The sequence below is a fragment of the Dipteris shenzhenensis genome, chromosome 33 (genome assembly GCF_047967505.1).
Source record: "Dipteris shenzhenensis isolate YYH24624 ecotype China chromosome 33, Dip_SZ_1.0, whole genome shotgun sequence".
Lineage (NCBI taxonomy): Eukaryota > Viridiplantae > Streptophyta > Polypodiopsida > Gleicheniales > Dipteridaceae > Dipteris > Dipteris shenzhenensis.
Window position 1 is genome coordinate 39,007,834 of NC_141628.1, and position 15,341 is coordinate 39,023,174.

At 44.7% G+C, this 15,341-nt stretch overlaps 1 protein-coding gene and 1 pseudogene across 1 annotated transcript in view; both read right to left on the reverse strand.

Annotated features, from left to right (window-relative positions):
* LOC147880090 (kinesin-like protein KIN-UA) overlaps positions 1-15,341 on the reverse strand; it is a 168,665-nt gene that overhangs the window by 74,937 nt on the left and 78,387 nt on the right. The window contains exons 8-11 of the mRNA XM_087372136.1: positions 9,819-9,949; positions 6,732-6,793; positions 6,180-6,239; positions 5,833-5,925 (exon numbers count right to left, since the gene is read on the reverse strand). Of these exons, the coding sequence (XP_087228262.1) occupies positions 5,833-5,925; positions 6,180-6,239; positions 6,732-6,793; positions 9,819-9,949 (346 nt within the window). The remainder of the gene's footprint in view (positions 1-5,832; positions 5,926-6,179; positions 6,240-6,731; positions 6,794-9,818; positions 9,950-15,341) is intronic.
* LOC147880091 (uncharacterized) lies at positions 1,801-3,397 on the reverse strand (annotated as a pseudogene).

The following is a 15,341-nucleotide window of genomic DNA, read 5'->3' on the forward strand; positions in this document are numbered from 1 at the left end:
TACTTGATTGATTTGACACTAGACAAGTATAGCTCTTATATAGAGCACACACACACATATGAACACCAGTGCGTATGGGGGATAACTCCCAATGTGACACATGGCATCCATAGGACACACTAGACTAGAGCTCACACTAGACACACCAAACTGACTCATCTTGGCTTCATTTCCTAACACCCCTCCATGGAGGAAAGGTGAGTGACTACTGGAATGGAACCAAGAACATGACAATGATGGTCATCGAACATTGCAATGACGGTCTAGAACTAGACATGGCTCCCATGCTAAGTCAAGGCAAGTGAGCATGGCTCAGAGGCTAGTAAGCATGGTATAGACTCAGAGGCTTACCTAGCATGGCTCAAAGGCTCATCATGCATGGATGCATGACCAACTCAGAGATCTAGAAGACCAATGCACCAAGGGCCTGGAACTCACATGCTAGGACTGATAAATAGACCTATCAAAGCCAATACATGGCTCCCATAGTACATCCCCCTTCTAACTCTAGGGACTAAGTAGGGACATGGAGCCACGCACCATAAATATGAAAACAATACATCATTTTAGGAGGACCATCCAAGGCAGAGGACCGTTATTGACTCAACACACATGATTTATTGCATTCATTTCTGGGAAACATCCCAGGATAGAGTACCCAAATAGAACATGCTTAGAAAATATATGGATCATCATCTCCATCGTCCTCTGGAGGGAAAGAGAGATGTCGGATTTCAGCAGTAAGAGCATGAACTTGTGTCAGAGGGTCGTCATCTTCATCATCACTCATTGGCAGCGGTTGCAACCCAATTGGCATGGTCCTTAGTTTGCTCTTTGGTAGGCTTCTCGTACCATCGGTCCTCCGTATGACCAAGCTTGTTATAAAATTTGCACTTGAGAGGCTTGAATGGCTTTGTCTTTCCATGTACTAGTGTAGGCCCAAGTTTCCATCTGTTGTTGCTAGTGGTGGAGGCAAGAGCCTCTGTTGTATTTGAAGAAGAGATCGGAGATTCTTTGTTTCGGCAATCTTTTTTGAGAAGAAGAGTAACCATATCATAAAGGTAGTCATGGCGAGCCTAAGTATTTCAAGAGAGTATTCTCAAAACGAGTGACTCCTTCCATACTCTTCATGGGACAACCACTTTTTCCTCGTCATCTAGGGAACACTTCAGCCTGGAAAGTTGTTGCACAAGAGATTGTATCTATGCTAAATGTGCACACAAGGTACCACTATCATCCATTTTTAACATATAAAATTGAAACTTCAAGAAACCTTGAAGTTTGTGATTTTGTTACCAATAAGATTCTCGAGACGCACCCATATCGCCTTGGCCGTTGATTTGAAGTCGATGTGATGAATCAAAGTATCATCGAGGCAAAGTCTGATGATAGCAATAGCTTTTAAGTTGTGTTTCTTCCATGTCTTGAGTTGTTGAGGATCTCTTGTGGCAGCATCATCCTCAATAGCATCCCATACATTTTCTTTCATGAGGAACCTTAGTTTGGCAAGTAGGGAATCCTTCCCCCTTGAACTTCTCCACAAGCAATGAGTTTGAACTCATATTCTACCTTGGGAAATGGCAACTTCAGTCTTCAGCACTTTGGGAGCCGGAAAAGAGATGAAACTGACGGCTGGAACTAGAGGCAGAAGAGGCAAAGGATAGAGATGCCATCATGCAAGAGATGAAGCAGCAATTTGTGGGCAAAACGAGGATGTTTCAGCTCATGTGGAGGAGAAGAGGCAATGAGCAACCATGGCTTGCATAATGATGCCAATGGTCGATGTAGCATCAACTCTCTTCAAGTAGGTCGTTTCTTCAAAAATGGGCTCCAAATGAGATCGTTTATAGGGCGACCGGTAGCAGAAAAATCTCCACAATAGTAAGCAAGCATTTCCTTCACAAAAACGCCCCCAAAACAGCAAATATGAGCTGTTTTTGAGCAAAAAACGGGCTGTTTTTTAGCAAAAAACGAGCTGCCTTTTTTCCTCTACGAATATGCCTACTAATGCCCACAAGAATGGTGATCGAGTTGCTCCTTTGTGGGAAGCAAACCAAGCTCCATAGCTTCCGAAGGTGAGGCATTCATGGAGGAGAGGATGGCTTCCATTTGCGGGCTTCCCTCATCCTCTAGATTGAGCATGGAGGTGGGAAAGGAGGCTTTGATACCACATGAAGGTGCATGGTGCAGAGGTAGAGAGACATGGTAGGCTAGGGAGAAAGATAATAATACTATAAGAGTCGAAGAGAGACATAATGAAATGAAAATGAAATAGCAAGAGCAATGAACAAAATGAAAGTACTCACTTGATCCGTGATTGATTTGACACTAGACAAGTACAACTCTTATATAGGGCACACACACACATATGAACACCAATGCATATGGGATAACTCCCAATGTGACACATGGCATCCATAGGACACACTAGACTAGAACTCACTAGAATACACCAAACTAACAATTGCAGCCGTCTCTCCAATATTCTGGCAACCATTGTTTGTGGTACTCCTAAGCTGATAAGGTAATCCACCTTTGGTTGAATCATGCTGGCTACCCTCATACCCATAATTTGGAGATATTCTATCAGTATGCTACCTATATGTCTCATTTTTACGCCGATACTGACAAGGTAGGCTACCAACGTACTCATTGTGCCGTCCTGTTTGAAAGCCAAAAGGTCAGGATATCGCATCAATACGTTAGGAATATCAATAGGGTTGATATCTAGACCCTGCAAGAAATATATAACCGGTAGTATGTCGATGACAATGCTGGCATGCAAGATCATTGGATATTTCCATAAAAATCATGGCACAAAATGTTTGGCCATGCCTAATTTATTTAGATACTTCAGCACAGGAACCATTTTCTTTCGAACGCTGCAACCCAGCATGAAATGATAGTTATTGATAGCATCATTATCCAGACCAAGTCTCTGAAGAAATTCTAAACGCTCCTTCATGACCTCGACGACGGTTGGAATTTCAACTTTCATTAGCTCGAACATGTTGATTCCTTTGCCCTTTAGATACTGTATGATTGTTTCTCCATAAATTTGCAGATGCTCTTGTTTAAGGAGAATTCCCCAGGTCACTGAAGAACGCCTAACTATGCGATCCAACTGCATATGACGCAGGGACTCAGCTTCCAAATCAAGCTCTTTGCTGGTTACAACTGAATCAGAGTCAGAACCAGGCCGCGCTTCTCTGTCCTCAGCTTCTGATCCTTCGTCCTGCGCTTGAGTGTCTTCGGACTCTGACCAGCAGTCAGTCTCAGAATCAATTTCTGTCGAAAAAGCTCGGGTTGCCAGGCATGTCGGATATCTTGCACCCTCAACATAACTCTTGCTTCTGTAAAATGAGGGAGGGAGATAATAATACTCAAAGAGAGACATAATGAAATGAAAATGAAATAGCAAGAGCAATGAACTACTCACATGTAGACCAAAGAGCTTGTAGGCTTGATATTTGATTGATTTGACACTAGACAAGTATAGATCTTAGATAGAGCACACACACACATATGAACACCAATGCATATGTGAATAACTTTTAATGCGACACGTTGCATCCATAGGACAAACTACACTAGAACTCACACTAGAACACAGCAAACTCACTCATCTTGACTCCGTTTCCTAACAAAATACATCAAAGCCCTCTAGATTTGAATTTGAATGATGGAACCAATTCCATAAGTCATGTCTTGATCCATGACAATCAATATATAAAAGCCCTCTAGCTTAGAATTTCAAGGATGGAACCACCTCTTCAAGATCTTCCTACATAGTCCAAAGATAAAGGTATTCTCTTGTCTTCTATAAACAAGCTGAAGTACAGCAACATGACACGACATGGGAGTTTTCCATCATCATGGCTTCATTGGCAAAACCCTAGAGAGTGGCATCCTCAAAGCAACATTTCAATGTTGGTTGTCAATATCGGGAAAGATTCATGAGCTACTGCTGCACCAATTAGTTGTTCATTGGATTGGTCATCTTGGCTTGCCAAAACTTGTCTCCTTTTTTAGTAATCTTCTCTTGGCCGCATCCTTATCATAGATAATTCTTGTGCAATTTGTGATCTCTAGGTAGATACCTGGCATGCAGCTAACATAAGCATGACATATAATGTTGAAATGAGGGACACAAGGCCTTCATGTACCTTGCAGCCACCATGTATTTTATTTCGTGAATGCCTTAGTTATCCCATATAACACAGTTGGCATGTAATGCAGTTGGATCTGTGGCCTAACGGCTTCTATGGACTCTCAAGCTCTCGGAACCCTTTTGTGCCTTGGCTAAGAGAGGTGCTAAGGGTAGATGGGAGGCTCTATGCTGTGGCCCTTTAAGGTTCATTTGGCATGTAGACCCAAGAAATTCATATTTTATTTTTCCCATGTTTCAAAGTGTTGATAAAAGCAAGCTGATTGTAGTAGATGTCCGTGCTGTCCTCAATGAAGTAGGAAAAGAAGGACAAACCCATCTCATTCCCTTTGGCCTTGCAAGCTATTAGGTAGCCAAAAATGGGATTGAAACAAGGTTGATTGAATGAATTTCTCTTGAACCAAGCTAAGCTCCTTAGTGAACTTCAGCTTTTGTCTAGAAACCTTCTTGTCCTTTTTGGCAAGCCATTTTGTATAGCTTCTTCACGGTCACTCGTCAAGTTCCCTTGGCAAACATTCATCTTTCTCCTCCAAATTTACTGTGGATGCAATGACATTTGAGGTTGAGAGTTTGGTCTTAAGGATAAGCTCTTTAGTGATTTGGTCCCACTTCTTCGAGTCGTCACTAGGCTCAAACTTGTTATGATCCATGAAGGCTTCCAAGCCCCAGATTTCATGATTTAGACACATGCAAGAGTGAATACCCTTATTCCGATCACTTATACTAGAGGGATCTTTTCGCATCAGCTTACACGTCTGCCAAGACATTGGAATCCAACCCCCACCCTATCGACAGATTTTCAGCTTACTTTTAACTGCCAGGACACATACTGTATCAACTCAAGCAATCTCCATAATAAACCCTGTTGAGGCACGAGCCTTCCCAGTGCGCACATGTGTGCAATAGCACCAAAGATGAGACTAGGATGATTATGATATGATGAATGAAAGGCTTGAAAGGCACAGGAAACTCATAGGTAATACTCAGGTGATATGTGGCTCACACTTCTGGGGATTATCCTACATATAATGGTGTAACTTTGAAAACCAAGCATAAAAAGACTAGTAGGCCCTCCTCGTCAACCCTTGGGCCCTTTTGTGACATAGATAAGAGAGAGATGTCTGGTGGCTAATGGAGGCATTTATGTCCACACAGCTCGTGCCACATTGCACCTAACAAACAATACCAAATCTGGTCATATCCATGCATTGCAGCGAGCTTGTGGGAATTATTCCACATACAATGGACCTATCCCATGCAGCTACTACATGTGGCACCCAACTGGGTGTCCAAAAAAATCTCATACCTTGGATACATCCAAAACCTGGAGTAGCCCTTAATCATAAAGGGTTAAGAGTGTCTCATCTGTGAAACAAATGGATCCTTAAATGCATCTCTGTGTCATTCATCGATATTGGCTGCCTCCGAGATTACTATTTAAACCATGCATACATAAAGATTACTTTACGGCTTACTTTCCTCGATTTGCCATCTCCATCTTACAACCAAAAATTCTGAGTACATATGTACATTTATCTTATTTTCTCATCTTGAAAACAGAGACAACATCAACACATGCAGCTATTACAAATAGTCCCCTAGATTGTGACCAACAGAAATCAAAAGAGAAATGCATCAATATATTCATTCCTCCTTTGTCATACCTCCTAGCGATTCTTGGAGAAGGCGAGTGAGCTTTGAATCCCGGAATGGAACATGTGTAACAGAGGGATCTGCGCGTGCACTGATACATTTCCCTGTGCAGAAGTTTAAGTGAATTCTCTTGCATGGCTAACCAAAGGCAAAGACGCTCCATAGATCACGTTTGCAATGTCTTAAAAATAGAAACAGAGAAAGAAAAATGTAAAAATGCGTGCACGACACAAAATTGGCTTATCCACTCCAGATATTGGGAAGGTGGGAAGAATTTATGACACAAACATTGCTATCCATTGGATGAGTGCATACTAAATCAGTATATCTCAATTCCATTTGATAAACAGGAACGCACCAAGTGCTGTAAGTGACATGTTGACACTCATAGCCTCGGTTGCACGTAAACCCTCTGATCCTGCATGGCGTATTTGACACATAAATGACAAATCTACACATCTCTAATTAAACCCACCACCATTCCCCCAAAAACAATGCTTCTTCATACCATATTCAAAAGAAGAAGAAAGCCTGCAGGTAGATTGGAACGTGAGTTGAAGTCACCATTTGGAAATACATTCTGACTATACAAAAAGCACACCACCTCACTAAAAAAACATAATTTAGCTGGCAGAATTCCTCCATTCTCAACATATAAAACCTATTATATAAATCTGAATGATGCACTTGTAGAATCTATGATATTGATGATTACTACAAAGTATAATTGCAATCAACATTATACAACAAAAATGGATAATATAACTTGATCTCAAAAGAAAAACAACAGTGGAAGCTGATCGTGTTTTTACACAAATTAAGCAAGTGTACCAGCTAACTGTATACAATTTGCATATAATGCTATGTATCCAGATTTCATTCTTGCAACAATGATAAAATTTTAACATACCACTCTTCTTTAGACGCTCCGAACCAGCAAGATCAACCAAAAACAATTTTCCCACCAGAATTCTGCAGCAGTAGTAGAATATTTCCAGCCTCATTAATATGCAGTCATGAAGGTTGCAAAGCAGATGGCATGATAAAAGAATATACAAAATAGCAATTCATTGATTCTTTGGTTTGAATAAGAAGGTCAATTTTGCTGCTCCTCCCCACCTCCCTCAGCTCCCACTCCCTCCCTTGCTGTCCCATCCTCTCTCTAGTGTTAGGAAATGGAGTCAATTTGAGTGAATTTTAGTGTGTTCTAGAGTAGTACTATACTACTTTATATCCTAGAGTGCCACGTGTCACTATGGGACTTATCCCATATACATTTGACACTTAGTGTGTGCCTATCCTATAAAGGCATTGTACTTTCATTGTCATAATCATCAAGCCTCAAGCCTTTCCCGATTTTGACGTTATTTGACATTTTGGCACTGCCCAAACATAACGACCCTGTCCCGCACCATTTTGAGAAAGAAAAAAAAAATCAACTTTTTGTCCGTACAGATGTACGGACCTTTGCATGCGGATGCGCGACAGTGCCAGGAGTCCGTACAACTTGTCAAAAGGCGATTCCGAGCAGTTTTAGGCTACTTTTTGGCATTTTTTGCTTAGATTTGGACTCCCATGACCTCCACCAGTGATTTGAGTTTCCTGAGCTTACCCACAAGTCATTTCGATTGTACCGACACTCCGATACATTGACTTGAGGCTTCCGACAGCAGGGAATACTCTTTTCACACCTCGTCATCTCCTACAGTACATTTTTGCTCATTTTTTTGAGCACTTTCACTCATTTTTTTGAGCCTCTTTTGCGCATTCAGTGACTCTCTGATCGGCACATTGAGAGTCATGATGTGATTGCCCTTGGTGGCTGCTTCCATGGTCTTCATCGATACATCATTCGAGGCATCCTCGACATGAGCATCTTCGACACATCATCGACGAGCACGATGAGCACACTTTTGTGCGGAAGCTACTTCGGGCACGTGGGTTCTCTGCCCTTGCTATGCATAAAATGAATAAAATATATATTTAGTACTTTCTTGTTTGAGTGAAGGGTACTCTACCCTAGGTTGTCCCCCAAAATGAATGCAAATAAATCATGTGTGTTGAGTCAAAGGTTCTCTGCCTTAGATAGTCCTCCTAAAAAGATGTATTTTCCTATTTTGTTTTGGTGTGTGGCTCCATGTCTCTCATTAGCCCCTGGAGCCAGGAGGGGATGTACTATGGGAGCCTTGTATTGGTTTTGATAGGTTTAGAGGGGGATGTATTTTGGGAGTCATGTATTGGCTTTGATAGGTCTCGTTATCAAGCCTGGCCGAGTTCTAGGATGTTGGTGTATTCCTAGACCTATGAGCTGGTCATGTAGCCATGCTATAACGTGAGTCTCTGAGCATGTTGAGTCTCAAGCCATGAGAGTTCTTGTTTCAACCTCTGAACACGCTCAGACTTTAGCCTTTGAGTTACATAGGGTGCACAGTTTGATGACCGTCATTGTCATGTTCTGTTCTTGGTTCCATTCCAATAGTCCCTCACCTTAGACCATCATTGTCATGTTCAGTTCTTGGTTCCATTCCAATAGTCTCTCACCTTACCTTCATGGGTGGGTGTTAGAATATGAAGCCAAAGTGAGTCAAAAATGTGTGTTCTAGTGTGTTCTAGTGCGAGTTCTAGTCTAGTGTGTCCTATGGATGCCACGTGTCATATTGGGAGTTATCCCATATGCATAGGTGTTCATATATGTGTGTGTACTCTTATATAAGAGTTGTACTTGTCTAGTGTCAAATCAATCAAGTATCAAGCTACAACATGTGAGTACTCTCATTTTTGTTCATTGCTCTAGTCATTTCATTCTTATTTCATTATGTCTCCTTTTGAGTATCACTTCCTTTCTCCCTAGCCTACCCTCTGTCTCTCCCTCTTTCCACCATGTTTCTTCAATTCTCCCTATAGGAGAAGGAGGTCTCAATATTATTGATTCGAACTTGCAGTGTATGGCCTTACTCTGCAAGTTTGTACTACGTGGATTGATGCCGAGATTATTTGGAAGGGGGTAGTCAAGATTTTCAATACTTTTATTCGTTGCTTCTTCTTCATGACTTGGGGTTTAGTTGCTTGGCTCTCTCTCTCAAGCCCCAGGTCCTCTATGAGAGACATGACTCTTCATGTGCATTATCGATTCAGTGCTATTTTGTTGGGCCATGCTCATTGGCTGATGTTCTTGCCTCACCCTTCACAACTATGCATGCATCTCTAGACCCTTCTTGATAAATACTGGCAAATTGCAGCATCACATTTTGGAGAGCTAGATGCAAAAAGGCATTGGATGGATCCCAGGTCCACCCTTCTCATACTTTGGCCAATATATGGACGGATACTATACGTACACTAATGGACATTTGGGCGACCATGAAAGGGTCATCTATGGCAGCTTCTGCTAGGAGGGCTATCTTTTTTAGAGAACGGGGAGGCTCCCCCTTCTTCTCTGAGACTACTATAGGGTTGAGATGCCTCAACCTTGGTTCTTTTCTACCTCTTTCAAAGGATTATTTTTTCATGCATTGCATGATGTATTTCTGCCTTGAACTTGCTATTGCAGGTTTTGTTCATACCTATTAGAGATCTTTTTTCTGAAAAAAAACATATGAAGGTGACTTTGAAATTTGACCAAAACAATGACTGTACAGTACAGATAAAAAGAATGTCATCAAGCAATTGATAGTTTTCGGTTCTGATGCTTACGTGCATGTTTGCAAACATACCATATTCTTTTTGCAAAATCTAATACACAAAATCTTTCACATAAACTTAGCATAATGTCAAATAATTGAAATTATTCGGATCAGGATTAAGAATTGCAATCTAGCAAACTCCACCATTGACTATTGTAATTGCAGCCTATTCTCATTCATTTTTCTATAAATAAATAGAAATTGCAACAAACAACAAAGGTGTATCCTTTGATCTTGTCAACATTTTCATAAGAAAATGAAGTCTTTCTTTTCGCAATGACAACTAAACTGCACACAGTAACACAAAACCTTACTTTTCTGTAGATGCCATTCCTTTTACCACCCTTCTTCCATCCATTGCAAATCTCTTGGGATCCAGTCCATGTGCTGTCTTCTTTTCAACTGTTAATATAACAATGGCATGGCTTCTGGATGAGTGAGCATTCTGCATGAAGAAAAATAAAAGCTCATTCATGTTGGTTTCTCTCACATGCAATATAAATAAGGCATTAAAAGCCTCTCGAAGAAACCATCATGAATTATTTATTATTTCTCTCAAAGAAAACGTCATAATAAAGATACAATTGGAAGCATAAGATTTGGTTTTGTCTTTTTAAGATCCTAATCTTCTCCATCCTCAGCACCACTACCCTCATCTCGCTTATATCTGTTGGAGAACACCACATGGTCCGATACCAACCAGCCTCCCCCAAAGCGGCCCATAAGAAAGGGGCCCACCCAAAGCCCGTGCCGCTCACCACATCCTCGACTGCTATGGTTACCACCACTATTTCACCACCATCATCTGCCTCATCATCTCTGCCACCTCTCTCCTCCCCCTCTCCTGCATCATCATCACATGTCTCCTCTCCAGTAGCCTCACCACTAGCCCCACTGGCCATGGCTCCACAGTACTTTCCCCTCGTATCACCTCTACCTCTCAGTCAGCCACCCTTCATCACCCCGTCCGGCCTCGCTACTCCTACATACCACTCCCCCGCCCAGATCACAGCGTCCCCACCCTCAGTACAACCTCAGCAGCCCACCTTCATTCCAACCCCTCTCGAGATCCAGTTCCCACCTAGACCACGACATCTTAGGTCCACACCAGATGCTTGGGACTCCCTATTGGCTGAGATACACACCATCCGGGCCTGACTGGCAGAGCTAACACATTACACTTAGGAGCAGGCCCGATACACCCAGGAGCAGGCCCGCATTATACACGAGCAGGGCACCCTTATCCAGGGGCTCAGACATGACATCACACGACTTTGAGAGGAGCTCGGGACCCTCAGAGCAGTGCCTAGAGGGACCCCAGTCACAGAGATGGAAGCACAGATAGCCATGATACAGCCGGCTATAGCAGAGACGACTAGATGGGTGGACATGGCAAAACGGGAGCCCGCAAAGGCAACCGTTTCAGTCGCCATACAGGAGCAGCAGCAAAGGGCTTCGAAGGCCCTCAACATCCGGATACGAGCCAGCACCACTACGACGCCCATGGAGGAGGCGATCACCTTTGTGACCACCACCATGGGGGTCCCCGACCATGGCATAGAGGGAGCATGGCGTGTTGGGAGAGACCCCAACCGAGAGCAACCCCGTCATTCGCTTCAGAGATTCACATGCTCGACTAGTGACACTCCGACGCCGAGCCGCCCTACGAGAGCATCCCACCCTATCCATGGACGAGGATTTGACACCACTATAGATTGAGGAGCGACGAGTTCTTCTACAGTAGCGGGATGTTGCCCACAAGGAGGGGACATGGGCCGTGGTCTGAGATGGTACACTTGTCGGCGGACTCCCACCTGTACCCCCTAGGGGGACGGGGCCTATGAGACTCATGTTTCCAAGACCCTAGCCTGCACCATTTGGAGCTGTAATGGTACCTTATGATCGGACCCACGGAACTTCTCGGAGTCTTATATAGGACGAGACATAGTCTTTTACACGGAGACACACCAGAGCCCAAAGCGTCCACTAGCGATAGTCAGTGGCTACACATGGGAGTCAGCCTTCAGGGATGAGACGAGGGATACAGGAGGAGTCCGAGGATCAGGTGGGGTTGCAATATTGTACAGGTCTTCCCTCACTGGAGCCATCTCCATTGAGAGGAAGGACGCACACTCCCGATTCATGTGGATCCGGATCCGACACACAGATACCCGTGACCTTTTCATAGCAATATGCTACTTCCCGCCAGACACATCCCACTTCGCCAAAGTGGCACGAGAGGAGGGTGAGACATCGCCATTGCACCCTTACAGCAAGATATCCTAGACCTTTCAGCCCGTGGGGAAGTTCTCCTTGTTGGGGACTTCAACGCCAGGATGACCACGCGCCAAGCACCACTCCTGGACTTTCGAGATGACTCTATCATGCTACCAGACATGGACCTCGACGGAGCAAGTATGACCAGGACCTCATCGGACCGACACGGGCCTGTTACACCATATGGACACGTGCTCCTTGATTTGGGCAGGATGCATGATCTCATCATCTACAACGGGCTTGACCAATGGCCCTCCTCAGGTGGTTTTACTTGCTTCCCACACCGGGGGGGGGCACTAGTGTAGTAGATTACATCATGGGATCCCCTACCTTCACTTCATGTATCACCGACTTCACTGTAGCACCACTCCCTCCAGGAGCTAATCACACATACCTATTCTCACTGAGGGTATATTGCTGCTTTGTGGATTTCTGCAAAGCCTTTGACACAGTACCTCGAGCTCGTCTCATCATACGCCTACAGACATAGGGATTTGATCAAGAGATCATCTGGGCAGTCATGGAACTTTATGAGAGAGTCTCAGGCCGAGTTCAGAGAGGCGCATGTTGGACAGATGAGATCTTGAGTACTATAGGGGTGATCAAACAGGGTTGTCCCTTATCACCAACCCTGTTTGGCCTCTACATCGATGAGCTGGAGACTTTCATGGGGGCGTTCGGAGGGAGTGGTTGCTCACTTGCTGGGATCATCATCAGGACTCTTCTTTATGCAGATGACGTGGTACTCTTGTCCTCCACACCCGAGGGGCTCCAGCGACACCTAGATGCACTGCAGGCTTTTTGTCTATCCCATGATTTGGAGGTCAACCTTGGCAAGACCAAGGTCATGATCTTTAACACCTCTCGAGCAATCATGCAACGGAAGCAGTTTACTTTCGGTGGGTCACCACTTGAGATCGTATTCTCATACACTTACTTGGGGGTCATCTTCTCCGGCCTAATCTTCACGATGAGACTAGCGATGCAGGCCAGACTGAGCAGAGGATACGCCTCACTAGCTCAGCTAGAGAGACAGTGCTTCCACTGACACTTTTAGGACCCTCGGACCAAGGCTCTTCTCTTCGACTCCTTGGTCCAACCAGCCAGTATGTATGGCAGCCCTTGTTCGGGACCTTACATGTTAGAGGTAGAGTGGACACGGGTGGAGCGCTTGCAGATTCTCATGCTCTCACGGATGATCCGGGGGAAACCATCTGTACCACATTACATCATTCACGCCGAGTTTGGTGCCTCTCCACTCTAGCTAGATGCAGCTTTTCAGACCATCACATATCTACACCGGGTTAGATCATATGGGGGTTGCACATCAGGGAGACAGAGGTTGCCATGGTTAGCTCTCGATTCCTCCATGAGGTTGGCAGCAGAGGGAGACGAGCGATGCTAGTATGCATGAACTCACAGATGGTTTGTGAGACTAGGGTTTCACATCGATAGGATACCTCCTTTTCAGTACAGTTTAGATGCCCCTCCGGTACTCCCACCCACCATCCCGATCGGGCCACACACCAACCAGGTCATTCGAGAGCATCTCCTGCAGCTACACATCTTTAGGACCTGGTTGGAGTCGAGGGAGCTTCCAATGAATCTGAGTTTCTACAGAGATTATTGTCTTCGTATTTCGGAGGAGGAATTCATCACACCACCAGGGTACATTGAGCTTCATATGCCTCACTCACTACGGATCTCCATTGGACAGTTTCGGGTATCATCAAACCGCCTCTGCATAGAGAGCGGCAGAGCAGAGGGGATCCCTAGGGAGCATCACATATGCATATTGTGCGACTGTCAGGAGGTTGAGTCGGAGTAGCTTTTTATTTTCAGGTGCCCAGTGTACTACGAGATTCGAGGTCGCTACCACTGTCTTTTCAGAGACGGCTCCGTGCTCCTTTCCAGATTCCTCGCCTACCCAGATCAAAGATGCCTCGCGGCCTTCATTCACGAGGGGGTCTGACATAGAGAGTACTTACTCAGGCGACGGGGCTTGGCCACACCATCAAACACCTCTCAAATCAGGATCACATAGTTCTTCTCATCAAGTGACATTGATCGTTCAGTCTCTAGCCACAGATGTGACAGAGACCCTGACCCGACGACCGTAGCATGACACACAAGACATCGAGGGAACACACAGATCACTGTGGGGGATCTCCCGTCATTGTTTAGACCTGAGATACGTCCCACGGGAGTCACAGTGGCTCTGGTCTTGCGTCGTCGAGCCTCCTCCGGGACACCGAGACGCACGGGACCCCTTGACGGATGCCAGCGCCCGATCATTGGTGGCTATGCACCAGCCAGGGCGACATGACATATGGAGGATTACGTTCCGCTCCAGTCTTTTTTCTTTTCACTGTCATACCCAGATGTATTTGATTATGTATGATCAGCCTTGGGATTCAGCACAGGTGATGATGCTCATTTTAGTAGCTCCACCCTTATTGTGATTTGTATCAGGTTTTCTTTCAGTCTCATAGACCCATCGGTCTTCCGAAGACTCTAATAAAATTTCTTTCTTTCTTTCTTTCTTTGGTTATCTCTTGCACTTGTACTTTCTTTTCATTTCATTTTGCCTTTCATTATGCTTTCCATCTTTCCATTCCGTTCCTAGTTAGCTAGCTTGGCATTCCGCTCCTTCCACATGTTCCTTCATGTGGTATCAGAGCCTCCCTTCCTAGCCTTTCCCTTTCTCCATAGTTCATTCTAGAGGATGAGGAAGGCCCACAAATGGAAGGCTACTCTCTCCTCCATGAATGAGCTCCCCTTCCCTCACCCAAGCCTCACTAATGATGCTACTCCACCGACATGAGATGGAAGATCTTGAGCTGCCCAAAATTGACTTGGAGCTGCCCACGATGTCACCTTGCTGCTCTGACTTTGAGCTGCTCTACTTCCGCCCTGCTTTGCTGCTGAGATCTGCCCATTTATTCCGCCTTGCTCAGCATTCCGCCTACAGCTCCCACCTCAGCATTTTGCCTCTGTTGCTGTCCAGCAGCTCCCGCCATCAAGACCAATACATGGTTCCCCAATACATGGTATCAAAGCACGGGTAATTGCCTTGAGACCTTGTTACATTCACGCTGAAGTTCGTCTACTATTCTCATGGTTGCTGCCTTGCACTCAAAGGAGGACAACCGGATCTGCATTAATTTTTGGCTACTGCGACTAATGTTCTATCCCCTTTTCTACAACCACTGGGCATCTCTGATTAGATTGTGATTTGCTATGCATACTGCCTGCTACTGTTTTCCCCACATCCTTGAGCACTACCATCAATGATTACTTGACGTATGCCCTTCAGTTTATTACGACGCTGCTCTGAGGAAGAAACGTTGCTGTTTTGGAGGAAGACCATCGCTCCATTCTGTTCCTTCATGTGAGCTACGTTGGCTTCCTTCAATACTGACATGCTTGGCTACATCTACGAATTCGTGGCATCAAAAGCTCTCGGATTAGCATCGGTTGCCTCCATCGTTCTTGCCAGCCATATCTTCTCACACACCATGGACTTCACTGACACATCTTTTGGGGCATTCCTGCCTAGC